The 26,702-nt window shown below is 46.4% G+C and overlaps 1 protein-coding gene across 4 annotated transcripts in view; it reads left to right on the top strand.

Annotated features, from left to right (window-relative positions):
* The window catches only part of SUPT6H (SPT6 homolog, histone chaperone and transcription elongation factor), a 32,900-nt gene that overhangs the window by 2,837 nt on the left and 3,361 nt on the right, over positions 1 to 26,702 (top strand). For 3 of the 4 annotated variants that reach the window (XM_047832878.1, XM_047832881.1, XM_047832880.1), the window contains exons 2-32: positions 6,869 to 7,001; positions 7,779 to 7,937; positions 8,034 to 8,110; positions 8,467 to 8,659; positions 8,893 to 8,977; positions 9,847 to 10,120; positions 10,504 to 10,605; positions 10,857 to 10,973; positions 11,316 to 11,405; positions 11,587 to 11,729; positions 12,375 to 12,523; positions 12,674 to 12,772; positions 13,290 to 13,419; positions 13,505 to 13,655; positions 13,826 to 13,980; positions 14,174 to 14,369; positions 14,723 to 14,862; positions 14,979 to 15,096; positions 16,233 to 16,309; positions 16,590 to 16,725; positions 17,027 to 17,164; positions 17,242 to 17,409; positions 18,967 to 19,094; positions 20,229 to 20,436; positions 21,023 to 21,170; positions 21,607 to 21,749; positions 22,511 to 22,651; positions 23,695 to 23,890; positions 24,761 to 24,999; positions 25,541 to 25,654; positions 25,826 to 25,950. In XM_047832878.1, the coding sequence (XP_047688834.1) occupies positions 6,893 to 7,001; positions 7,779 to 7,937; positions 8,034 to 8,110; positions 8,467 to 8,659; positions 8,893 to 8,977; positions 9,847 to 10,120; positions 10,504 to 10,605; positions 10,857 to 10,973; positions 11,316 to 11,405; positions 11,587 to 11,729; positions 12,375 to 12,523; positions 12,674 to 12,772; positions 13,290 to 13,419; positions 13,505 to 13,655; positions 13,826 to 13,980; positions 14,174 to 14,369; positions 14,723 to 14,862; positions 14,979 to 15,096; positions 16,233 to 16,309; positions 16,590 to 16,725; positions 17,027 to 17,164; positions 17,242 to 17,409; positions 18,967 to 19,094; positions 20,229 to 20,436; positions 21,023 to 21,170; positions 21,607 to 21,749; positions 22,511 to 22,651; positions 23,695 to 23,890; positions 24,761 to 24,999; positions 25,541 to 25,654; positions 25,826 to 25,950 (4,448 nt within the window). In that variant the 5' untranslated portion in view covers positions 6,869 to 6,892. Of the gene's footprint in view, positions 1 to 6,868; positions 7,110 to 7,778; positions 7,938 to 8,033; positions 8,111 to 8,466; positions 8,660 to 8,892; positions 8,978 to 9,846; positions 10,121 to 10,503; positions 10,606 to 10,856; positions 10,974 to 11,315; positions 11,406 to 11,586; positions 11,730 to 12,374; positions 12,524 to 12,673; positions 12,773 to 13,289; positions 13,420 to 13,504; positions 13,656 to 13,825; positions 13,981 to 14,173; positions 14,370 to 14,722; positions 14,863 to 14,978; positions 15,097 to 16,232; positions 16,310 to 16,589; positions 16,726 to 17,026; positions 17,165 to 17,241; positions 17,410 to 18,966; positions 19,095 to 20,228; positions 20,437 to 21,022; positions 21,171 to 21,606; positions 21,750 to 22,510; positions 22,652 to 23,694; positions 23,891 to 24,760; positions 25,000 to 25,540; positions 25,655 to 25,825; positions 25,951 to 26,702 lie in introns of those variants that run through there. The other variant, XM_047832882.1, reaches the window with a different exon arrangement.

The raw sequence follows: 26,702 nt of genomic DNA, 5'->3' as shown, positions 1-26,702 counted from the left end.
ACTGTCCCTGCCACAGCACATTCTGGGCCTTGTGCTGGAAGTGCCCTTCTCCATCATCACCACTTACACCAAAGAAGCCAGCTCCTCCCTTTGCTAACTCCTCCACACTCTTAAGGTGTTTATTCAAAGTCATTTCCTCTAGGAGCACCTGGGTGGTTCAGTCAGTTGAGTGTCTGACTTCAGCTCAGGTCATGATCTCACGGTTCATGAGTTCAAGCCCCGCGACGGGCTCTGTGCTGACAGCTCAGAGCCTGGAGCCTGCTTTGGATTCTGTGTCTCCCTCTCTCTGCCCTTCTCCCGCTCACCCTTTGTCTCTGTGTCTCAAAAATGAATAAACTTAAGGAAAAAAAGTCATTTCCTCAAGACCCAAGTTGGAGTCTACTCTCACAGGTTCCCATGGTACCTTGGTCACTAATTCTTTCAGTGACTCCTGTACTTGTAGCTCAGGGGTCACCAAACTAAAGCTCCTTGGCCAAATTAGGCCACTCCTGTTCACTTATATATTATCAGTATCTGATTTTGTACTGCAGTGTCAGATCTGGCCCTCTGTGGTTTGATAGCCCCTGTGCTAGGACAGGAACTATATGTTCCCCAGTGTGTGTGGCACAAGGCTCAGTAACTTACTCCCTGTGTTGCAGGGATTCTGATTCTGGTTACATGTTTCAGTTGTTTCTGCTCCTCTTTTGCCCTTTCCTTATTCCCCAAGGAAATGTGGAAAGAAAAGAGATAACTGATATTTTAAATTACTTAATATTCGTAGTCATTGTTAACCATAATTTTTTTTAAGTTTATTTTGCAGGGTGGGGGGAGAGAACAAGCGGGGGAGGGGCAGAGAGAGAGAGAGAGAGAGAGAGAGAGAGAGAATCCCAAACAAGCTCCGCACCATCACCGCAGAGCCTGACACAGGGCTTGAACCCAGGAACCATGACATGATATCGCGACCTGGGCCGAGATCTAGCTTAACCGACTGAGCCACCCAGGCACCCCAACGATAATGCTTTTTATACTATGTATTTGAAAAGATCATAAGGCTGTTATTTTCTGTAAATGTGGTGTGCACGTTAAAATGATTTTAGGTAGAGCTAACCTTTTCTGTATTTTTTAAAGTAATCTCTGCACCCGACATGGGGCTTGAAATCACGATCCTGAGATCAAGAGTTGCATGCTCTACTGACTGAGCCAGCCAGGCACCCCTAACCTTTTATTTTAACATCTTGATTTGATGTGATTAGGGTTTTTTTAAGAGTTCTGAATTAAAAAGAACTTGTCATAAGTGAACTCTGTATACTTCATTGATTAAACTTTTAGGTTTTTGAATTTCAAATTGGGTAGTCCTAGGCTTTTGCTCATAACATACAGACTGCCTTATAGTTTAAACTCCACATCAGACTTGTGGGGCTATTCCCCAGACCATTAGGCCCTTTCAGACCTAAGCCTTTATTCATGTTGCCTTTTTCCAGATTATCTTCTTAACTCCTCTCAACTCAGGCATCACCTTTTCTGAGGCATTCTCTGACCTCTCTCTTCATATTGTTCTCATAGTCCTGGTATATAACTGTAATACAATGTTCACCATGCTTTATCATAACTTTATTTACAAGGATTTTGAGAAAGATTGTGAGTTCTACCAAGGTAAAAGGCGTATTTTACTCATTTTCATATATCCAAGTCCCAGCACAGAGCTTAATCCTTTAAAAAAAGTAAATGTTAATTGAGCTGCCAGTGGAGGGAATTAACAGACATCTTCGCTCTGGTCTGGTCTCCTTTTAATTGCCTCCAACATCATCCTGTTCAAAAGGAGGGACCGCCAAGGGCCTCCCTGTGGCAATCTGATCCTAGCTCCATTCCTCATCCTGAGAGTGTCATGGTAACCACCAGCCTCTCCCTTTGAGCCACATCTTGTACTGCAGCTGTGCTTCTGCCTGGAGAAACTTCCTTTTACTACCCCTGGCCCTTCCAGACCTATTTCAGTATCAGCTTTAACTTACGGTCTGAATATGGGGAAAATTCAAGAGCACAAGTACTAAATAAAAAATCTGAACTACACTGGGCCCACCTCAGATATCATATTAATAATAATCCTATGCTAGCAAATAGTATTTTGGGGACATCTGGGTGGCTCAGTGGGTTAAGTGTCCACCTCTTGGTTTTGGCTTGGTCACGATCTCACAGTTTGTGAGATCGATCCTCGCATCAGGCTCTGCCCTGACAGTGTGGAGGCTGCTCAGGATTCTTTTTCCATCCTTTTTTCTCTCTGCCCCTCCTGCACTCATGTGTGTGTGCACACTTCCTCTCTCTCAAAATAAGTATATAAACTTTAAAAAAAATACATAATGTTTTTGTTCTGGAATAGTTGCTGCTTGCCAGCCTCAGCCTGCAGTGCTGTTGCAGCACCTTCTGCCCATCTAGCTCCCACAAGCTGCAGCAAGTCAGGATTGCTTCTGGCACACATCTTTTAGCTGGAAGTCTTGGCAGTGAGCTAGATTGGAAGCATTCCCCAGCTATGGCACAGCATGTACTCTATTGCTAACCTAGGGATTGGGAGGAAAGCTGTGTGTAGCACAGAACACCAGCTGCCCCCCGGGACAGAGGAAAGCTGTTGTTTTCATCAGGTAGGCTGTCTGTTTCTCTCTGTTAAGTAGGCTGGAGGGCATCTGGTCTGCAGGAGCTGGCATTTAATGTGAAGATGTTAAGACTTTATCAGACTGAATTTGTGGGTCTGATAGCCTAATTAAAGCAAGCTGTGTGTGGGGGCTGCTGTACCCAAATCTATTTTTAATGGTTTAGTTCAGAGCTGGGGGGGGGGGGAGTGATGTCAAGATTAAAATTAGAGCACCAGATTTAATTAGCAGTTTTAGGTACTCACTTTTGGCAGCACTCAAGTAAATTACCTTACGGACACAGTTCTTGGGGAAAAAAGCATCAGTCTAACTGTAAGACTTTCCGTATCACCACCCTGTGGGGTGTGTCACAATCATATAGTATAGCAGCTCTTAAACTTTTTGATCTTAGGACACCTTTATCCTTTTTTTTCTTTTTCTGTCTTTTTTATTTTTTTATTTTTTTATTTTTGAGAGAGAGATGGGGCACCTGGGTGCCTCGGTTAAGCATCTCACTTCAGCTCAGGTCATGATCTTGCAGTTCATGAGTTCAAGCCCCACATCTGTTGTCAGCCCAGAGCCCACTTCCAATCCTCTGTCTCCCTCTCTCTCTCTGCCCCTTCCTCCAGCCTACACGCTCTCTCTCAAAAGTAAAAATATATATAATTCTATATTTTTGAGAAAGAGAGACAGTGTGAGGGGGGAGGGGCAGAGAAAGAAGGTGACATAGAACCCAAAGCAGGCTCCAGGTTCCAAGCAGTCAGCATCGAGCCCGAGGTTGGGCTCGAACCCACAAACCACAAAAATCATGACCTGAGCTGAAGTCCGTTGCTTAACCGACTGAGCCACCCAGGTGCCCCAGGACCCCTTTGTAGTCTTAAAGATGATTTAAGACTCCAAAGACATTTTGTGTATCCGAGTTGTATCTATCACTGTTTATGAGATTTTTATATTTTGATATTTACCAGATTACAAATTAAAATTGGGTATATTAATTCATTTAAAAATTATAACAAGTGCACAAAAGAAATTATTTTGCTGTATAGGGGTATATTAACACAATATACACCTTAAACTTACAGTTTCATGTGTCTATCATGTAATAAAGCTGGAGGAAAAAATAAGCCCACTACACTTTAACATAAACAATACTTTTATGGAAACTGTACTCTTCAAAATTAGTGAAAAGAGTGACGCTGTTCTACTTTTTTTCCCACCAATTCTTTTTAACGTCTGCCTTAATAGAATATAGCTGGATTTTCATACCTGCTTCTGCTTTCAGTGTTGTGATACTACACATCATATTACCTCTAGAAAACTCCACTGTACACTCATGAGATAAGGGAGGAGGTGGTCCCTGGACCACACATAGAGATCTACTGATAGAGTAGAACAACTGTGACTTTGGAGACAGACAGACCTTAACCCAGATCTCAGCTCTTGCAGTTGATATTTGTGTCAGCTTGAACAAGTGACTTCATCTCTGTTGAAGAGATCTGTTTTCTCCTTTGTTGAATGGAGAGAGAAGTGTACTGTAACTCATAGATCAGTGTAGGGGTTAATTGGTATTTCTGAAGTGTCTGGAACTTGGTAGGTGTGTGATTATTATTCCTCTGAGCACTTTTTTTTTTTTTTTTTTTTTTTTAACCGCTTAAAGGAAAGGCCTATATTAGTTTTGGTTGGGTTTTGTGTGAATGTTGTGGGTTGGTTCTCTTCCTATGCCTGCTCTCTGCATATAATACAAAAAATTATTTTATGGTCCTTATTTGTTTTCATATCTCTGTCTTTCTACTAGAAGTCAACTCCTTGATAACAATTCTTTTTCTCTTCAAACCCCCACGTCTCAGCAAAATGTATGTACATGGTAGACATTCATTAAAACTTGAAAAGAATGGCATCTGAAACCTCAGCCTGAAATTGAACATAAGACCATATCATTGCCCCTCCCTTTACACAGAACTCAGTACCTTCAGTTTTGTTTCTTTTGAGTTCATTGGTTAATTGATTGTGGTATCAATTGATACCAGTAAGGGTAATTTTCAGAAGAATTAGAGCCACAGAATTTAAGGCTCCTTCTAGAGCTCAGAGCATTTCAAGTAGCTGTTAGCCAGCCTCCTCTTTTCTTCCATCCCACTGCCATGTTTCACTGGGAAGGTGGCACTAATATGAAAAGTAAGTAATCTATTTGATAGATACTTAGCAGTTCCTATTTTGTACAGAGCACCTATAAGGTACAGCTTATTTGGTACAGGGTCACCAAGTGCCTTGTAATGCCTTTCATGTTGCCATTTATGTTTTCTTGGTTTTCATTAGCCCTTCAGTTAGATATGGTCTCTAACTTCCAGAAGCTTATGGTCTAAGTGGGGAAAATGGGCACAAATACAGTGGACCATCATTCAGGACAAAGTGAGGGGTGATGTTGAGTTTATCAGCAGCCAGCTTCAAGATTCCAGAATAAGATCTTGATGTTATGATTTGTGAGATGCGTGCTGTTTTTTAAAGTCCTACAAGTCTGGGGGCCTCGGTGGCTCAGTCGGTTAAACATCCAACTCTTGATTTCAGCTGAGGTGGTGATCTCACAGTTCGTGACTTCGAGCCCTGCATCAGGCTCTGCTCTGATAGTGTGGAATCTGCTTGGGATATTCTCTCTCCCTCTCTCTGTCTCTGTCTCTGCCTCCCTTGCTTGCACATGTATGCTATGCTCTCTGTCTTTCTCAAAAATAAATAAAACCTTTAAAGTCAAACAAGACACAGGAAACTCCATGTTAGGGTTAGGGTTCTGGGGTTATCCACTGCCATTTCCAGGCTTTGGATGAGTCTGAAAATGGGGAAGCAAAAGACAAATTTGGGATCAGTTGGTACAGAATTACAGAATGCTAAGGAAAATTAGGCCCAAGTTTCAAATTCAAACTCATTTAACATGTATTGAAGCCATAAACTAGGTTCTTTCCCTCGTGTCATGTGATATTCTCAACTACTGTGCAAGGTAGGCAGGTAGTGCTATTCCTCTTTTCCAGATGAAGAAGCTGATATTCAGACAAATTGAATAACTTGCTTAGTTTACATATCTGGCAGATGGTGGAACCAGGATTTGATTTCTCCTCTTAAGCCCAGCAATCTTTGCAGTTAAGTATGTTGCCTTTATTTTGTAAGCCACAGAAGTTGCTTTCAAAGTGTTTTTTTGCTGCAGAGGTCAATGGTAAAAATAGGGTTATGGTTCTAATGGTTCTAAAGAGACCCTTTCTCCACCCCACTACTGCTCCCAACCACTACTCACATAAGGGGGCTCAAGTTCATGAAATGTTGTTTAATCCGTTAAAAAGGATGTTCCTTTTGGCTCTGCCAGTAGCCAGGTATAGTGTACATGAAAGTGCCTGTCATTATCACTCATTTCCCAAATTTCTTATGAGAAGCCATATAACATCACTGCTACCATATGCCAACCTATATAATTATCCATACACTAATTCTTTCGTCATTCACCCATTCCTGCTCCCAAATGATAAGTGAAATAAAATTCTTTGGTATACAGTTGACCCTTGAACAATGCAGGGGGTAAGGGCACTGGCCTCCTGCACAGTTGAAAATCTGCATATAACTTTTGACTCCCTGAAAACTTTACAAAAGCCTCAATTAACACATTTTGTATATGTACTATATATTGTATTCTTAAAGTAAACCAGAAAAAAAAAAGTTAAAATTGTATGGAAGAGAAAATCCGTTTACAGTACTCTGCTGTGTTTATCGGAAAAAACCTGGGGCTCCTGGGTGGCTCAGTCAGTTAAGCACCGACTTCAGCTCAGGTCATGATCTCATGGCTCGTGGATTTTTAGCCCCGTGTCTGGCTCTGTGCTGACAGCTCAGAGGCTGGAGCCTACTTCAGATTCTGTGTCTCCCTCTCTCTACCCTTCCCCTGCTTGTGCTCTGTCTCTCTCAAAAATAAATAAAAACATTAAAAAGAAAAAATTTTAAAGCCTATAACTGGACCGTGCAGTTCAAACTCCTGCTGTTTTCGAGTCAACTGTATGTAGAGAAGTTCTGTGTAATCAGTCATCTTTTTCAAGACACATGTAAGAGGAGTAACCATGGGAAGAGTGGAAAATGGAAGAGAGAAAGCCATCTGATTCTTACTGTCTCCTTCCTAGGTGGAAATGATTGAGGGGCAGAGCAGTGGCACGTGGCTAAAAGGCTGTTTGTGGAAAGGTTTAAAGTGCTCTGTGAAGTCACGTGTCTCATTTTTTCTATCCCCATCTTCCTTCCTTCTCTAGGCATCTTAGGCAGGCCGTGAGAAAATGTCTGATTTTGTGGAAAGCGAGGCCGAGGAGTCAGAGGAAGAGTACAATGATGAAGGCGAAGTGGTGCCCCGAGTCACCAAGAAATTTGTGGAGGAGGAGGATGACGGTGAGGAGGCCCCAGCCTCAAGCTTCTCCCCACTATTGCTAAGCTTTGGATAGTTGGATTCTTGCTGATGAGAGGCTCAGGCTGAGCACAGAAGTTATCACACATGAGGTACCAGCTTGAGAATTTTCAGTCATTTATAGAAAATACCTAACTGAGCATCTGTCTGCTATGTGCCAGGTCCTGCGCCTAGAGCTAGAAATGTGAAAGGAAGACCCTGCAGTCATGGAGTCTACATTGGCGGGAGGGGACAGACAGGAAACCAACAAATAAATACATGCGTAATGTTTTCCTCTTTTAGAGACCCCGCAGTGTTGGTATTTATGAGCCCAGTTTCCTATTTCTCTGGCCAAACCCAACCATTAGGATCCTCAGCAGAGTAGAACCATGAAATGGCTTTAAAGACAGGAAGGTAAATTTAAGTGTTATCAAAAGAATTATGGATGGAAGAAATAGCCACTGAACTTATAAATTAAGAGGAAAACAAAGATTACTGGTGGCTGTAAAACTCCTAGTAATGATTTTGAAAAGCCATGGTACTTAGGAAGATTATCTTGCCTAAAGACAGATGAGGAGCATAGAAATGAGGTAGTTCTTTCCAGATGCTCCTGCTCAAACTCAGTGGCCATGTTTTTTACATCTTTAGATGAAGCTGAAGAGTTAACATGGCATCCACATCATTAGGCTTAGAGCAGATGGAGAATCACAGTTAAGCAGGGGGTCCTGCCCCACCCCAGCCCATTTCCCAAACTCCATGCCTCAAACATGTGTATTTTCCAGATGAGGAGGAGGAGGAGGAGAACCTAGATGATCAGGATGAGCAAGGCAATCTGAAAGGCTTTATCAATGATGATGACGATGAAGATGAAGGGGAGGAGGATGAGGGTAGTGACTCTGGTGATTCAGAAGATGATGTTGGCCACAAGAAGAGAAAACGCAGTGAGTAGTCTCTCCTCAGTCAGGTGAGGCTGGGGTGGAAGTTACAGTGGACAAGGGGCCTCTCCATCACCATGGGTAACACTTTGTTTTCTCCAGCATCTTTTGACGACCGCCTGGAGGATGATGATTTTGACCTCATTGAGGAGAATTTGGGTGTCAAAGTCAAAAGAGGAGTAAGTGTCATTCTTTGTCCCTGGGGGTGAAGGAAAAAGCTCTTGAAATTCAGTGACTTCTGGGGGACGAGGCACCTCCAGAACAGTGTGGGAAGCATAGAGGATGAGAAAGTTGCTCAGTGTCATTGTGCTGTGGAGACTAGATTTGCATCCCAGGTCTGGGCGCTTGTTATAGAAAGACTTGTCAGGGTTTGAAGGGTGGGCCTTGGTGCTGAAAGAGCATGTCTTAGTGTGTTCTTTGCCATCTCCCTTGGTCAGCAGAACTGTGGTGGGGAAAACGGGAGTGAGACTAGAGAGCAGGCACCCTTAGGCCGGTCCTCTCAGACCCTGTTGAGACAGGTTTTTTCCACCCCTAGCAAAAATACCGACGTGTCAAAAAAATGTCAGATGACGAGGATGACGACGAGGAGGAATATGGCAAAGAGGAACATGAAAAAGAGGCTATTGCCGAGGAAATCTTCCAGGATGGGGAAGGAGAAGAAGGGCAGGAGGCTGTGGAGGCCCCCATGGCTCCTCCAGAGGAGGAGGAAGAAGATGATGAGGAATCAGGTATGTGGCATCAGGCAAGAAAGCCAGTGTTTGGGTGGGTGTTGGGATTTCCTAGCCCTTAGGAGCAGAATGGGAAACCATTCTTCACCTGCGGGCCCCCAACATTTGACAGAAGTTCGTTTTTAGGAGCCTCCCTACTCTTCTCACTGGGCACTCACATAGTAGGAACTAAAGCCATTCAGTCCTGGCTCATCCCTTGCCTCTGAGCACTAATTCCTTCCTTCCCTACCCAGACATCGATGACTTCATTGTGGATGATGACGGACAGCCTCTGAAAAAACCTAAGTGGCGGAAAAAGCTTCCTGGATACACAGATGCGTGAGTTGGGGCTGGTACAGGGTGGTGATATGGGCGCCTGAGTAGACCCCGTCAGGAAGGAGGAAATCAGAGGCTTCTGCCAAAAATGGGACATCCCATCTCTCAACCATTTTGCTTCCTAACTCAACTAACCTTTACTAGGCAGGAATTTCAGACTGCTCCTAGAAGCCCTGAGAGCTGTCTATATTAACAGAGCCACTGTGGGATTAGGAGCCACACGTGTGTAGGCTTCCATCAGCCTCCCTCTTCACCTGAAGCTCCACGTGTATTCATTTATGTATTGGCACTCTGAGTATAATTTTGTCGGAAGAAAGCTTTTGCTTTGAGGGAATACTGTAATACCTTAGCAGAAGATGGACCCACCGAGCAGAATGTGGATCTATCTGCCCTGTTGGGTTTGACCCCAGAGACTGGCACATGCCAACAATGGGCTTTTTATCTTTCATAAGTAATAGTTTTCCCAGAAACCTCCCCCAACTGAGCCTTTATTTCCAAAGCGAACATGCTTGCTTGATTGCTTGCTTGCTTATTTATTTATTTATTTATTTATTTATTTGAATAGAGCAGAGAGAGAGCGTGTGCACGTGCACGTGCAAGTGGGTGAGGGGCAGAGAGAATCTTAAGCAGGCTCCATGCCCATCATGGAGCCCAGCACGGGGCTCAGTCTCACCACCATGATACCATGACCTGAGCTGAAATCAAGAGTCTGATGCTTAACCAACTGAGCCACCCAGGCGCCCCTACTTTTTACATTTACCTCTCTCTTAACCTTCTCAATTTCCTTTGGGGCAAGTAAAGGGTCTGTGCTGGGGCTGCATTTCTCCTCTCATCAGAACCTGGGCCAAACCGTCTTTTGCTCTCACCCACAGGGCCCTGCAGGAAGCCCAGGAGATTTTTGGTGTGGACTTTGACTATGACGAGTTTGAGAAATACAATGAGTATGACGAAGAACTGGAGGAAGAGTATGAGTATGAGGATGATGAGGCCGAGGGTGAGATCCGAGTGCGCCCCAAGAAGACCACCAAGAAACGTGTGAGCCGCAGGAGCATCTTTGAGATGTATGAGCCCAGCGAGCTAGAAAGCAGCCACCTCACAGATCAGGACAATGAAATCCGAGCCACTGACCTGCCTGAGAGGTTCCAGGTAAGAAAGCATCAGCTTCTGTCCTTCTGCCAATGTGTCATCACCTGCCTTGAGCCTCTTTGCTTCAAGGGTTGTATCAGAGGAGCAATCTAGCAACAATCTGATATCGAATATATATAGAAAGTTGGCTTTTGAACTCCATCTGACCAGGTAGTGCAGGGAGTCCAGGTCTTAGAGAAGGCTCTGCTGCTGCTTATGGTTCTTGAAATGGCACTCTTTCTTTAGCAAATACACAAAGTATGTCTACTTTGTGCCAGGACGGTGCTCTTCTGGGTGCTGGAATGTGTCTGTGGAGCACACATTTCTTTCCGGAAGCAGTGTATGTGTTATCCTACAGGGGTTACAGGATAAAGTCAGTCTCACTATTGTCTTATCCTGTGCAGCTCCGCTCCATCCCAGTTAAGGGGGCTGAAGATGACGAACTAGAAGAAGAAGCTGACTGGATCTACAGGAATGCCTTTGCCACACCAACCATTTCTCTTCAGGTACCCAAAAAAAGATCCTTATGTTTGACATGAACCAGAAGCCACTTCATCAAGATGAAGACCTGCTCCTACCATGCCCCAAACATCTATATGTGCCTAGTACAGAACAAGTATGGGTGTGTACAGGTGTATGAGAGATTTTTCTAGAACTCTTCTGACGGAGTTCTCTTTTGACATGGAGTAGTTTCATGTATGGTAAGACAAAGCAAGTAACGGTGTTATTGCTGTTTCTTTTTTTTTTCTGGCTCCAGGAAAGCTGTGATTACCTAGACCGAGGGCAGCCAACCAGCAGCTTCAGTCGTAAAGGGCCCAGCACAATTCAGAAGATTAAAGAAGCCCTGGGTTTCATGCGAAATCAACACTTTGAGGTAGCACCTCAAGCTGTCATGGTCCCTTGGTTAGAAATTCAGCTAGGGGATGAGGGAAAAGGTAGCGCCCTGTGAGATGAGGAGTCCCCTTCTGTCTTCAGGCATGGTCCCTTGGCTCAAGAGTGTGCGAACCAAAGGAGACTCTGGTAACCAGGAGAACACTTGTTCTACCTGTCTGCAGCGTTATCTTCCCCCGTGGGGGAGAGCACGTGCCCTGGATGAGCCTGTGGGGGTGTCCAAGCTTCTGACTGTTGAATTTCCTGGAGCTGTTTACCCCTCTAGCAAAGGAGCTCCTTACAGATCTCTCCACTCTGGTTGACTGCAATCTCCTTGCCACCCTAGGTGCCTTTTATTGCTTTCTACCGTAAGGAGTATGTGGAGCCTGAGTTGCACATCAATGACCTATGGAGGGTGTGGCAGTGGGATGAAAAGGTACGATGGATCCGTGCTCCTAAGAGGCTGAGGTGTGGCTTGGGCACCACTACTACCAAAGTCCAAGCCTCCTGTACATACCAGGTGGCTACCCTTCCCGGGGTCGCCTGGTAAGAAACAGAGCAGCCTTGGGTCTCCAAAGCTGAACACCAGCCCTTAGTCGTGCCCTGTCCTATCCTAGTGGACCCAACTGAGGATCCGCAAAGAGAACCTAACACGGCTGTTTGAGAAGATGCAAGCTTATCAGTACGAGCAGATCTCTGCTGATCCTGACAAACCCCTGGCTGATGGCATCCGGGCTCTAGATACCACCGACATGGAGAGGTAAAGTGTGCAAGGTTTATTCCATTACAGGGCGTCCTCAGACCAAAGGCCCCCAGGGAGCAGTGTAACCTACAAAATCCTCAGCACAGGGCCCATCCCTTAGAAACCCAACTTGTCACCACACCAAAAGTGATCTCTCTGGCAAACAAATTCATCTTAGTTACCTATATGGGTATAAAAGGTGAAAAGGATAAGATAGTCACGTTTGCTGATCTGAAAATTCCCTGTACATAAGGGTATGTGGAAAACCAAATTATAACCAGAAAGGAGCTTGGTGAGCCTGGAATCGGTGGCGTGCCGGAAGGGTGCAGATGACTTTAGTGGCCAGTGTCATGAAGCTGGTGGGGGAGGGACAGACCATCTCAAGAACTCTGAACTTTGCTAGAGACGTGGTACGTCATCTGTCTCTCCCTTTTCATCTCCATTTCTGACAACCACCAACCACCATTTGTTTGACATATTCCTTCTTTACGATACCTTGCTCTCAAGGAAGTCACCGTCTGGGGTCGTTGTGTGTCTCTAATAATTGAAGAATACAGACATCTATCCTAGTTGGGACTTTCCCTCCTGGGAATTGGACCTCTTGTAGCAGAACTGGGGTGTACCCTTAGTGACAGTTGAGGTCTTACATCCCTTTTCCTCCAGGCTTAAGGATGTCCAGTCAATGGATGAGCTGAAAGATGTCTACAACCATTTCTTGCTATATTATGGTCGTGATATCCCCAAGATGCAGAATGCTGCCAAAGCCAGCCGCAAGAAGCTGAAGCGTGTGAGGGAAGAGGGAGATGAGGAAGGTGAGTGCTGGAACAGAAAACCCAGGAGTCTTGATGGCCACACCATCCCCAAGGATGCCCTTGGCTGAGTGCCCTTTGGGGCTTCCCTGCATGTGGTAGCTCCTTGGGAGTGACTGGAAACTAGAGCACGGACTCATGTTTTCTTCCCAGGTGAGGGTGAAGAGGCAGAAGACGAGGAGCAGAGGGGCCCAGAGCTCAAGCAGGCCTCCCGCCGAGACATGTACACCATTTGCCAGAGCGCTGGCCTAGGTAAAAGCTAGCTGTGTTGTGTCCTGGGCGTTCCAGCCTTGAGCAAGGGGAGTTCCCAGATGGTCGCTGGTGGGCAGGAAGAGGACTTTTTTGAGCGAATCACTAATCCAGTTGTGAACATTGGCCCCCCCCCCAGCCCCAGCACCCACGCCCACCCACAGTAATGGTCTAGCCTCTCCCTAATTTCCCAGAGGAATGGGAAGCTCATATAATCAGAGGGACAGAGTTCATCCTAGCCTTGAGAAGTTCTTTATTAAACTGTAGTTTCCACCTTAGTTCTGAGCCCAGGAGTCACAGAAAATTACTGTTTTTCTGGGTTATAACAGCCTGTCAGGTGTTTAAAGACAGGTTTTTTTTGTTTTTGTTTTTTTTTTACTATTCTTTGTAAACTTCCTGGTGCTGCTTATTCATGACCCTCTTAAAGTCTAGTGCCCAGAATAGCTGCTCTGGACTCGGAGACCAAAGAGATTTGTCAGCCCAGCAATTGCCTTACCTTTCACACTCCTGTTTGCTTTAGATGGCCTGGCCAAAAAGTTTGGACTGACTCCTGAACAATTTGGGGAAAACCTGCGGGACAGCTACCAGCGGCACGAGACAGAGCAGTTCCCTGCAGAGCCTTTGGAGCTGGCCAAGGATTATGTTTGCAGGTAGGCTTGTGGCACCTGGCTGGCAGGAGGAGGGGCCCTCGGGCAAAGACACTGTCATCCTGCAGCTGCCGCATTTTCCCCACAGCCAGTTCCCTACACCTGAAGCTGTGCTGGAAGGTGCCCGCTACATGGTAGCCCTGCAGATTGCCCGAGAGCCCCTCGTCCGACAGGTGCTGAGGCAGACCTTCCAGGAGAGAGCCAAGCTCAATATAACCCCCACCAAGAAAGGTAGAAAGGTGAGCTGGGTGAGGGGCTTTGATTCAACACATGGCCCAGGTTCGACTGAACTGAGTTTCTTGCTTTCATGCTCAGCCGAGCTGTCTGCCGGCAAGCAGAGAGGCAGTCTTTTCTCCCAGTGTCAAGCCCAGCCTGTCGGTAAGCTGACGATTCCTCTTAATGTGCACAGGATGTGGATGAGGCCCACTACGCTTACTCCTTCAAGTACTTAAAGAACAAGCCTGTTAAGGAACTGAGAGATGACCAGTTCCTCAAGATCTGCTTGGCTGAAGATGAAGGGCTGCTCACCATTGACATCAGCATAGATATGAAGGGGGTAGAAGGGTAAGCAAAGCTCTGGGGTGGGAGCTCTTTCTGGGAGGGCTTGATGAAGGGTCAGCTGGAGGGAGGGGTCCCTCAGGAATGTGAACCACAGTTTGAGAGGTGAGCAGGCCATTGTCCGTGGTTCACAGTGTTTGTGGACATTTCAGTGTCATCTTTCCTCCATCCCCGACCCTGCAGTGTTGTTTCTCCTCAGCTACGGCAATGACCAGACATATTTCGAAGAGATCAAACAGTTTTACTACCGAGATGAGTTCAGCCACCAGGTGCAGGAGTGGAACCGGCAGCGCACCATGGCCATCGAGCGAGCCTTGCAGCAGTTCCTCTACGTGCAGATGGCCAAAGAGCTCAAGAACAAGCTGCTGGCCGAAGCCAAAGAATATGTCATAAAGGTTAAGACTCACGGTCTTTAGGCCTGTGATTTCCCCAAACTAGAGCTGAGAGTGAAAGAACTCCTTACAAGTAGTCTTCTAGCAAACAAGCCAGGGGTCACTCCGAGACCCCCCCCCGTTTGAGGAGATTCTTGGCTTCCCACCCCCAGCCCAAACACTCTTTGTTTATATTGCTGTTCTCTGTATACTCTCCTGTTTCCACAATTAAGGTATGCCTTCACACTGTAAGCCTGCAAAGGGCTAGGAACACGTGCACACGTCAGCGCAGCCTATGCACATGTGTACCCACATCTGTTCCCTTAGCACACTCGGCGAGCCTGTTGGCCATAGTGTCTGGTGTGTCTCCTCCCCAGGCCTGTAGTCGGAAACTCTACAACTGGTTGAGGGTGGCACCCTACCGGCCAGATCAACAGGTAGAGGAAGATGATGACTTTATGGATGAGAACCAAGGGAAGGGCATCCGCGTCCTAGGCATTGCTTTCTCCTCTGCCAGGTAACTGTCTGTTTGTGCCTGCCCAGCCTCACCCTTACCTGTCTTCCTAATTTCATTCTACTCTTACTTACATCCTCTTATTTCTCATTGTTGCACTACTCTTGTCTGGTCGGCAGAGATCACCCCGTGTTCTGCGCCCTGGTCAACGGTGAAGGAGAAGTGACAGACTTCCTTCGACTGCCCCATTTTACCAAACGGCGAACTGCATGGAGAGAGGAAGAACGGGAAAAGAAGGCAAGTGGCTAGGATAGGGCAACCAAGTGTACATCTTAAGCGCGTTTTACAATTCTGTGGGGGTATGTGTTTATGGTCTACACGACATCCTTTGCAAGACCCTGATTGATCTCCACGTGCTTGCTGAATATCGGAGTCCTGGGATAAGTCTCAACTTCCATAAGCAGTAGATGGCACTCACGTTCTGGTGCAGAATTTACTTCTGGCTGGAGGCCAATTCCTAGGTCTTGTGTTCTTCTGGAAGCTGCCATTATAGCCTCTGTTCTTCCCAGCATCTGGGTCATCCTGTTCCAGTAGCTGAAAGCCAGTGAGGCATTAAGCCAACCTTTCCCCTGCTTTAGCCTTTCAGTGTTTCTTCCAAGGAAGGAGGAATTTGAATTCATCTCATGTATATGCTTCTGATTTTCTTAACCTAATGGTATCTTTCAATTTTGCGAGAGACCTGCATTCTAGAGTAATTTTTCGCAACCATTTTTTAAAAAGAAACATCGGGGCGCCTGGGTGGCTCAGTCGGTTGAGCGCCTGACTCTTGATTTCAGCTTAGGTCATGATCCCAGGGTCATGGGGTTGGGCTGCCCACTGAGCATGGAACTTGCTTAAGATTTTAAGACCCATTCTTTCTCTCTCTCCCTCTCTCTCATCTCCCCCACTCATGCTCTCAAAAAAAAAAAAAAAAAAAAAAAACCAAACCAATTAAAATAGAAAAAGATAACAAGGAATTGAGATTAGAATAGTCCTGATAGCTAAGCAGTGGTTTATGGTAGAAAAAACCCAAGTATGTTTACACCTGGCTGGCTCAGTCAGAGAAGCATGTGACTCTTGATCTTGGGGTCGTGAGTTTAAGCCACACATTGGGTGTAGAGATTACTAATTAGAAAGGAAGACCCAATGTGTTTAGACCATCATGACCAAGGATGAGCCGGAAGTATAGTAATTTTAGGAAACGTTAGCAGATATATAATATTCAAACCAGAGGTCTTAGTCTCCTTGTTTTGTGCGCTAGTTAGACCGTGTCTATGCATTATGGAGTTTATTGTTCTCTGGTCTTACAAGGTCTTGTGCTACTTAGGGAGAGACAACTGTTAGAAATCTCCCTGTCTTCAAAGCCATTCAGTTCCAATTTTATTTCAATCCAGGCTCAAGACATTGAAACCCTAAAGAAATTTCTTCTGAATAAAAAGCCTCATGTGGTGACAGTTGCAGGAGAAAACAGGTAGGGGCTCCAGGGGAACTCCAGGGACTAGACCTGGCTTAAATTCATTCATTCCTTCTTGTTGAACCTGGCATATGCCTCTAACAGAGCAATAAGCATGTAGACCCTTGGTAAATTTCCCATCCCCGGGGCGGTGGCGGCGGGGCGGGGGGTGGGTATCTCTTTGTCTTCAAAGCCCCTTCCTCCCCCATCCCCACCCCCACTTATACCTCAGCCATGAGTCTGTCTATCCCTGAGAAACTTTAGAAAGAACCCTGACCAACACCCCTCATCCCTCCAGGGACGCCCAGATGTTGATTGAAGATGTGAAGCGCATTGTGCATGAGCTGGACCAGGGCCAACAACTGTCCTCTATTGGGGTGGAGCTGGTTGACAATGAGTTGGCCATTCTCTACATGAATAGCAAGAAATCGGAGGTAATGCTGGAACCCCATTCTTAAGACCTGCGCAAGCAAGAGCTGTCAATCCCTAGGAAATTTACTAGGAAAACGAAGGTTATCGAGGGCACAGGACTGCACTTGTTCACTTACCCGCGTGCAGTTGCTTCATTTTGCCAGTCATGCTTCGGAGTGGGAGCCCTGAAAATTAAATTGGTCCCAGGAAAAAGGGGTCCCAGAGGAGACAAGAAAGTGACTTAAAGCCAGAACGGTTTGAATCTCCTTTTGCTCTCGGAACGGAGGGGACTTAATGGTCCTGCTGGTCCTTGTTTGACTCTAGGCAGAGTTCCGGGATTATCCTCCAGTGCTGAGACAGGCCGTCTCCCTGGCCCGGCGCATCCAGGACCCTCTGATTGAATTTGCCCAGGTGTGCAGCTCTGATGAAGACATCCTGTGTCTCAAGTTTCATCCCTTGCAAGTGAGTATGATTCAACAGGCAGGCTTAGCGGGCAGAAGGGCACAGTAACCTTATCCTTGTCTGCTGTTTATCGGCAGGAGCATGTGGTGAAAGAGGAGCTGCTCAATGCCTTATACTGTGAATTTATCAACCGAGTCAATGAGGTTGGGGTCGATGTCAACCGTGCCATCGCCCACCCATATAGCCAGGCCTTAATCCAGTACGTCTGTGGTCTGGGACCTCGAAAAGGGACCCATCTCCTGAAGGTAAGATTGGGTTGAATGAGAAAGTAAGAAAAGTTCTATTTCACTGAGCCTTTACAATTGCCAGTATAATTTTGACAAAAGGTTAGAGAAGTAGAGACTGGTATAAGAGTCATCCAGCTAGCAAGAGTCCAAGTCAGACTTCAGACCCAAGTGGCCACTACTGTGTGTACTACTGTACTTCATTACTATACTATAGTGGCTCATGGAAAAGATAGCCATAAACTAGGATTTAAAATGGATGGAAGGGGCGCCTGGGTGGCGCAGTCGGTTAAGCGCCCAACTTCAGCCAGGTCGCGATCTCGCGGTCCGTGAGTTCGAGCCCCATGTCGGGCTCTGGGCTGACACCTCAGAGCCTGGAGCCTGTTTCTGATTCTGTGTCTCCCTCTCTCTCTGCCCTTCCCCTGTTCGTGCTCTGTCTCTCTCTGTCCCAAAATAAATAAACGTTGAAAAAAATAATAATAAAATGGATGGAAGAAGGGGCGCCTGGGTGGCTCAGTCAGTTAAGCGTCAGACTTTGGCTCATGTTATGATCTCATCCATGAGTTCGAGCCCCGCATGGGGCTCTGTGCTGACACCTCAGAGCCTGGAGCCTGCTTTGGATTCTGTGTCTCCCTCTCTCTTCTCTCTGTTCCTCTCCCACTTGTACTCTGTCTGTCTGTCTCTGTCTCTCTCTCTCTCTCAAAACTAAAGATAAAAAAAAAATTTTTAGCGGGGGGCGCCTGGGTGGCTCAGTCAGTTGAACTTCAGACTTCGGCTCAGGTCATGATCTCTTAGTCTATAAGTTCGAGCCCCACGTCGGGCTCTGTGCTGACAGCTCAGAGCCTGGAGCCTGCTTCGGATTCTGTGTCTCCCTCTCTCTCTAACCCTCCCCCATCCATGCTCTGTCTTTCTCTGTCTCAAAAATAAAATAAAATGTTAAAAAAAATTTTTTTTTTTTTTTTTTAAATGGATGGAAGGAGGGGTACATGGGTGGCTCAGTTGGTTGAGCATCTCTTGATTTCGGCTCGGGTCATGATCTCAGTTTGTGGGATTAAGCCCTGCGTGGGGCTCTGCACTGACAGCAAGGAGCCTGCTTGGGATTTTCTCTCCCTGTCTCTTTGCCCCTCCCCTGTTCCCATGCATGCGTGCACATGTGTGCGCGCTCTCTCTCTCTCTCCCTCTCTCCCTCTCTCTGCCTCTCAAAATGAATTTTTAAAAAGCTTCAAAAAAATAATATGGGTGAAAGCAAGCATACCAGACGCAAACCTCAGGATAGTGGTTTTTATTCCAGTGGGTAGAAAAAGGATTTCTGTCAAGTTAATGGAAGAATTAAGGAACTTCGGAAGTACTGGTAATGTTCTTTTTCTTAAGAAGAGTGAAAGGTACTTGGGTGTATGTTTTATCATTAACTTTTAACTTACACACTAGTTCTATATTATCTTTGGCAGGTGTAATGTAGTTCACTAAAATAATTTTTTTTTTAAGTAGCAGACCGTAGGGTATAGTGCTCAGTTAGATATTGAGGCCTGGAGAACAGAGGGTTTCCCAGAAACCTGAAAGCCCACACCTCTCTCCTAGATCCTGAAGCAGAACAACACCAGGCTGGAGAGTCGGACCCAGCTGGTCACCATGTGCCACATGGGTCCCAAAGTCTTCATGAATTGTGCTGGCTTCCTCAAGATCGACACGGCCTCCCTGGGGGACAGGTGATGCCCTCTTCCTGGGTGGGCCAGGCAGAATTCCCTTGGGCTTTGCTTTGGGGATTCAGGGGATTAGGGCTGTCAAGGGGCCCAAGGTATTTGAATTAGGAAATATTTTAAAGCAAAGGTGAGCAACCCTTTATTAAGTCAAGAGCATCTGACCTATGGAAAAGATCGGTTCAATTATGTGAAGCTTTTTTTGTATGAGGAAAACATAAAAAGAACCAACTTATTTTATAAATTAAGGGCAGAAAACATACAAGATTTCATTCAGTAAACACAAACATGTTCTGTTATTATGATTTGCCGTGGCTAGATAAGGGTGGGGCTAGCAGGGGCAATGGAAAAGGAGTGTGGGGGTATGAGGAGATAAGGAAGGGGGATAGAGATTCAGTATGTTTTCAGATGATGTTATTGAGAGAAAGTTCTATTCACTTGGACTTTGGACTTCACTATTGACCTCTTCCTCTCCAGAAGTTATCAACTCAGTCTTTGGAGGATCTTTTCCACGGGCACATAGCTCCTCATTCAGTAATGGAAATCAGTGGGGAAATAGGCTTCAAGTTCTAAAACTTCATTTTCCACCCAGCTTTGCTGTAACACTCCACGAATAACATAGGTCCATGTGAGTGCACGGGCAAGACCAGCCTGGGAAGGCTTTATGGGGGAAAATAGCTGTCAGCAAATTGTCAGAGGTCTTTTCCCCCTTCTTGTTTTATCTTATTATATAAGACTTGTTTAAGTTCATTATATAAAATTCAATGTATAGCAATATTGTGCAGAAAGTGGAAGTCCCCCATAATCCCACCCCCCAGAGATAACTACCATAACAATTTGGTGTGTACTACAACGTTCCTAAATTTTATTTTTGCTATGCATTTACTAACTACCCATTTACTACAAAAATGGGATCATACGGTTCATAGTGTTTTGCAGTGCATTTTTCACGTATCAGTATATTGTGGCCATCTTTCCATGTCAGCACACATAGATCTACCTCATTATTTTTAATGGCTGTATAGTATTCCATTGTATGGAGGTACCCTGATTTATTTAACCAGTTCCCCATCGGTGGACATTTGGGTTGTTGCCAGAAGCTTCTTGTTCTATATCCTTGTCCCTTTTCTGCCTTTCATTCAGCACCGACTCATACATTGAAGTTCTTGACGGTTCCCGAGTCCACCCTGAGACCTATGAGTGGGCCAGGAAGATGGCAGTGGATGCTCTGGAATATGATGAATCAGCTGAGGACGCTAACCCCGCAGGAGCCCTCGAAGAGATCTTGGAAAACCCAGAGCGACTGAAGGATCTGGACCTTGATGCCTTTGCAGAAGAACTGGAGAGGCAGGTGGGTGACAGTGTAGAGGCTTGGCACAGAAGTCACCCGCAGTGGCTTAATTGGGAGGAGACTCAGGCAGCAAATCTCCAGAAAACCTCCAATGGTGTTAATGTGGGAGACTTGATTGTCTCTTCTCTCTGCCCAGGCTGCATGTAGCTTTGCATGTGTCTGTTTCCCACATTGGGTTTCTGTGAAGCATTTTTATCCGAGAACATTCCATGTTATAACAGAGAAAGTTTGGGGGGGGCACTTGGGTGGTTCAGTCAGTTGAGCATCCAACTCTGGATTTTGGCTCAGATCATGATCCCGTGGGCGTGGGATTAAGCCCTGCATCAGGCTCCACGCTGAACTTGGAGCCTGCTTGAGATTCTCTCCCTCTGCCCTTCTCCCCTGCTTGTGGGCCTTCTCTCACTTTCTCTAAAAAAATAAAAACAAAAAAATAAATAGAAAGTTTGAAAAAATTCTATGGTAAATCTTGATGGGAAAGAAGAGAAGCCCTGACAGGAGCCAACTGTCTTACTCCTTTTGTTGCAAGCCCCCCGTGGCTCCAGTTGGGGAGGGTTGCAAGGCTCTTCCTGTTGGGCTTCTTCCCCAGGGCTATGGTGACAAACACATCACCCTGTATGACATCCGGGCGGAGCTGAGCTGTCGGTATAAGGACCTCCGGACAGCCTACCGCTCTCCCAACACAGAGGAAATCTTCAATATGTTAACCAAAGAAACACCAGAGACCTTCTACATTGGTAAACGCTGGGTCTGGTTTTCAGCTGGAGGAGAATTTGTGGGGTGGAAGGGTGCATTTACTGTATATGTTCAAACCAAGCGATGATCCCAGCAGAGTGAGGCAGGTTTATACTGTAGGTAAAAAAGACCAGGGGAGCTTTTAAGATTATTATTAATATATGCAGCCCTGAACTAGAAGTCAAAACTGAGTTCAGGGACCAATTATGATGCTTAACCTGCTGCTTCAGGATCTTCAAGGAGTCACTTCTATAGGCATCATGTCCCCCCATCATCAAATCAGGGGAAGAGCTCCTTAAGGATGTGAGGGAAATCAGTAGAGATGCCATAAGCCAGATGTTCTGACACTAAAAGGCCAGTGGGAAGGACACCTCTCCAGTTCTCTTAGCCTGGTCCCCATTCTCTTCTTTCCTTCCCTGTCCTCTCCCTTTCCTGCAGGAAAGCTCATCATCTGCAACGTCACTGGCATTGCCCACAGGCGTCCACAGGGTGAGAGCTATGACCAGGCGATCCGCAACGATGAGACAGGGCTGTGGCAGTGCCCCTTCTGTCAGCAAGACAATTTCCCTGAACTGAGCGAGGTATGTGCTGCACTGTTACTGTGGTCACTGAGTTTCCTCCATTGAATGTCTCTAGAACGGAGTCTGGAATGCAGCTATTTTAGATCACGCTTTTCCCAAACAAACAGGGACGAGGGCTAGAACACATACAGGTCTAACATGAAGTCCCTCTATATGCTGGTCAGAAACAATCAGTGTGCTTCCTTCTATTATGGCTCAGCCTTTAACCCATGTTTCCTATTTTCTGGGGATCTAACTCAACCAGATTATAGACCTGAGGGTGTGCATTTCTTACTACAGGGCAGGTACGGTGTTCCTGTACATGCTAGTTGGAAGGAATCTATAGGCTCTCTTGATTTTTTTTTTCCCCATTTTCCACACGAGACAGTTTCCAGACTTTACCCAATAAATAAGCTGGTGGGATTTGTCCCAATAATAAAGCCAAGGGGCAGCTGGTTCCCTGAAATGGATTGTTCTGGGGAGACTGGCATATGTATTTCTTACGTCCACTAGGTCAGAACAGAATTGGGAGAGATGGGCCTCTGTGGCAGCTAGAGGGACATACAGATAGATTAATACATTTTATATTAATATATAAATTAATAATTTAACTAATATTAGGGATGTTCAAAATCTGTGTTGGTGGGTGGCTTATTCATTGTATTTTAGACCATGTTGCCAGGTGTTATGGCAAGATAAATTGCAGCACCCCAGCAGCTTTTTTCTGAACGTAGATATCCAGAACCTTAATGACCAAGCTCCTCTCCTGATGCACTTTTTAGGTCTGGAACCACTTTGACAGCGGTTCATGCCCAGGCCAGGCCATTGGTGTCAAAACACGGCTAGACAATGGTGTCACCGGCTTCATCCCCACCAAGTTCCTCAGTGACAAAGTGGTAAAGCGGCCCGAGGAGCGAGTGAAGGTAGATGGACGACTAAACTAAGACATCTAGTGCAACTTTCAGCTGCCCAAATGGGGCTCTCCGGAACTTTGGGCTGCGCCTCCCTAGAAGTGAGGCTTGGTTCCCAGTGGCTGCTGGTGGGGAGAGAGTCAGGAGGATTTATAACTGGCTGAAAGAAGCCAGGGTGAGAGGCATGTGAATGAGTAGCAGCTTTTGTTCTCTTTGTGATTATTTCATTGGGTTGCCAGCCCTTTGGGAGAGGGCTCTCTCTTCCCATGTGGGAGGCTGTGATTTAGTCTGTAGGCAGGAAGCAGGGCCCAGCATTACATGCTGTGAAACAGAAAGGCTGAGCTTCCTTTCTGTTCTAGTATTCTCCTGCCAGCTGCCATCTATTATGTACCCAGTAGATACCAGCACTTGACGTTTACATGTGTTGTCTCTGATCTCTCAACTTGATGGGGAAGGAAACCTTTTTCAGAGAAATTTGAGTGCCTTTTCCAGGATTACCCAGTTAGTTGGTGACATGGCTGATATACCATGTCTGCCAAATTCTCTAGTTCTAAGTGTCATGAACCCCTGAGAACCGTGGACTTAGGAAGATTGGGGAAAACATTCCCAATCAAGGAAGCCAGAGATTTTCAAAAGAAGAATCATGCAGTGACTGGCTTTTGCCAGTGTTTAGATGGAAGGGCTCAAGTCAGGGGGAAAGAACAGAAAGCTGTTATTTTGCCTCTCCTCCAAAAAGGGCAGCCAGACTTTGCTTTTACCCCAGGAACAATAATTAGGTAACTTTATGGGAAAAGGGAATAGCGCCAGTGGCGGGGTAGATCCCAGTAAGCTCCGGTTGTTTTTCCTGTCTAGAGTGAGAGGCATCTGTGCGGGGCATGGCTGGTGGTCTGCAGACCAGACTCACCTGTCAACTCCTAACCTGCCACTTGCTAGCTCGCTGGCTTTGGGCGAGTCACTCCATCTTTCTGCCTGGACTTCGGTTTTCTCACGTGTAAAATGGGGCATCGGGCTAGATCATCTTTGTCCCTTCCAGCTCAAATGTTCTGTGGATCTAGGTGGGAATGACCGTTCACTGCCGCATCATGAAGATTGACATTGAGAAGTTCAGCGCAGACCTTACCTGCCGAACCTCAGACCTCATGGACAGGAACAACGAGTGGAAACTGCCCAAGGACACGTACTATGACTTTGACGCTGAAGCAGCAGACCACAAGCAGGAGGAGGACATGAAACGGAAGCAGCAGCGGACCAGTGAGTGTGGCCACCACTTGTGCAGCCCAAGTCTTGGCAGCCCCCCCGCAGGATTCATGTGCTGATGGCTATACCCCAGTGGGAGTGAGCACTCGGCTTTGAGGTGCTGCACCTCAGAGACGACATGGATGGAGTCACTGGCAGGGTTGAAAGCCAGGGTCTTCTTGGGTCACGTGTTCTTTGCTAATACACTGTGACTTTTTTTTTTTAACGTTTATTTATTTTTGAGACAGAGACAGAGCATGAACAGGGGAGGGTTAGAGAGAGAGAGGGAGACACAGAATCCAAATAGGCTCCAGGCTCCAAGCTGTCAGCACAGAGCCTGACGCGGGGCTTGAACTCAGGAACTGCGAGATCATGACCTGAGCCGAAGTCGGACACTTAACGGACTGAGCCATCCAGGCACCCCTACACTGTGACTTTTAAAGCTTCGTTCTCTCGGGGCGCCTGGGTGGCGCAGTCGGTTAAGCATCCGACTTCAGCCAGGTCACGATCTCGCGGTCCGTGAGTTCGAGTCCCGCGTCAGGCTCTGGGCTGATGGCTCGGAGCCTGGAGCCTATTTCCGATTCTGTGTCTCCCTCTCTCTCTGCCCCTCCCCCATTCATGCTCTTTCTCTCTCTGTCCCAAAAATAAATAAACGTTGAAAAAAAGAATTTTTTTTTTTAAATAAATAAAATAAAGCTTCGTTCTCTCAGCACTTGAGGAACCCAGGTTCACACACAAAACCTTCACATTAGAGAATTCAGGTCCAGAGAGGGCAAAAGAGTCTCAGAATTTGATAGCAGGTCAGAAATAAAGCCACAAATTGTCCCTTTGCTGTGGGCTCCCAGTCCCCTCCCCTGATCTATGCTTCTTTCTTGGCCTCCTCAGCATACATCAAGCGAGTGATCGCACACCCATCCTTCCATAATATAAATTTCAAGCAAGCAGAAAAGATGATGGAGACCATGGACCAGGGTGATGTGATCATCCGACCAAGCAGCAAGGGTGAGAATCACCTGACAGTGACCTGGAAGGTCAGTGATGGCATCTACCAGCACGTGGACGTGCGGGAAGAGGGCAAGGAAAATGCCTTCAGCCTGGGAGCCACCCTGTGGATCAATAGTGAGGTGAGAGCCAGCTCCTGCTTCCCATCCCCTCTCCTACTTCCAGAAACAAGCCATTTCTGCTTACTTTCATGTGACGTTAGTAACTTATATGCATTACGTATGTTTTAGCTGTGTAGAACAGAATAGGAGGTTGATTATGAAAGGAGTCATTTGATAACAGTTTTGTGTATTTTGCTTCTCTCTGTCCTCCCAATTTTAAAATAGACTACCTATAGAGAGCCAGTGGAGGAAGAGGAGAAAACATATATGCACATGATTGCGTACACACACCATTTCTCGTTTTCAGTAGAAGGAAATTTTATGAAGCTCCTTGTTATTCCCAAGCACGAGAGGAGAATCAAAGTTACGGTTTAAAGGATTTTATGCCTTGTAAGCTGATAAATCTGAGCAGGATGTATAAATTGAGGGGACTTTGCAGAGGAGCGAGGCTACAGCAGGGCTGGGAAGTCCATTCCCTCCCATGGGTTCTCTTCCGAATAGATTAGATGAAGGAGTCTCAGCTCTGAATGTGACACATGGGGCCTTTACCATATTCCCACAGGAATTTGAAGACTTGGATGAGATTGTTGCTCGCTATGTCCAGCCCATGGCATCCTTTGCCCGGGACCTTCTGAATCACAAGTATTATCAGGACTGCAGTGGTGGGGATCGTAAGGTGAGCCAGGGCTCTTTGAAGCATGACCTCTCCCAGTCACTTCAGGATATATGGTGTCCCTTCAGCGTAGGGGACGTTCAGCTGGTGAAGGAGGTGTACCTCATGTATGCGCCAGACATTGTGTACCAAGCATGCTGCTATCCCAACCTCTCCCCCTCGTTCTACCCCCAGAAATTAGAGGAGCTGCTCATCAAAACTAAGAAGGAGAAGCCCACCTTCATCCCTTATTTCATCTGTGCCTGCAAGGAACTGCCCGGCAAGTTCCTACTGGGATACCAGCCCCGGGGTAAACCCAGGTGAGCACTAGTCCTGAGAAGGTGCTGCCACTGGGGTCCACGGATAGGCTAGCAGGGGAGTTAGAGACCCCCGGAGCAGTACTCTCTCTGGTTCTGCTTGACTGTCTTTTCCCTCTTACCTGTTGGAGGTTGGAGGTGGGGAAAGAGGGTGACGATTTAGAGGTAAAAAGCAAAGAAAGATACTTTCCCCAACCCTGTGAAAAGTTTCCTTCACCGTTTTTCCCTCCCAAAGAGTGATGGAAATTACCAGATACTCTCCACCTGACTGGCAAAGATGAGGGCCAGGACACAGGTCTCTCCTCACTCTCTGCTTCCCCCTCACCAGGGGGTTCGACACAAGGTGGCTCACTGTTGCTGTGGTGTGCCGAATAATTTCTGCCTGCACTGAAGGGGTGGGTCAGGAGAGCTTCTCTCCTTCCTATCATTGACCCTTCTGCTTCCTTCTATGTGTGGCTAACAGGCTGGCCTTCCTAGACATGCCTTTGTCTGGATCCCTCTAGAGCTTACTCTGGATCAAAGTCTCATTTTTTGGGATCTGCTTTCCTTTTGTCTCTTACCCAGACTGATAATCGTATCAGTCTTCTCTACGCCCCCACCTTCCCTTCGGCTCGTGGCCAAGGCCAGTGAGTTTCTGCTCGTATCCCTATACTTCCTGTGCAAGATAAACAGCATAGACTATGTTAGTCTGGGCTCAGTGGCTGGGTGACAAGAAGCTCTGGACTCCAGACCCTGCACTGTCTTGGGCACATGTA

Source organism: Prionailurus viverrinus, chromosome E1 (genome assembly GCF_022837055.1).
Source record: "Prionailurus viverrinus isolate Anna chromosome E1, UM_Priviv_1.0, whole genome shotgun sequence".
NCBI lineage: Eukaryota > Metazoa > Chordata > Mammalia > Carnivora > Felidae > Prionailurus > Prionailurus viverrinus.
This window is presented reverse-complemented; position numbering and strand designations above follow the sequence as displayed.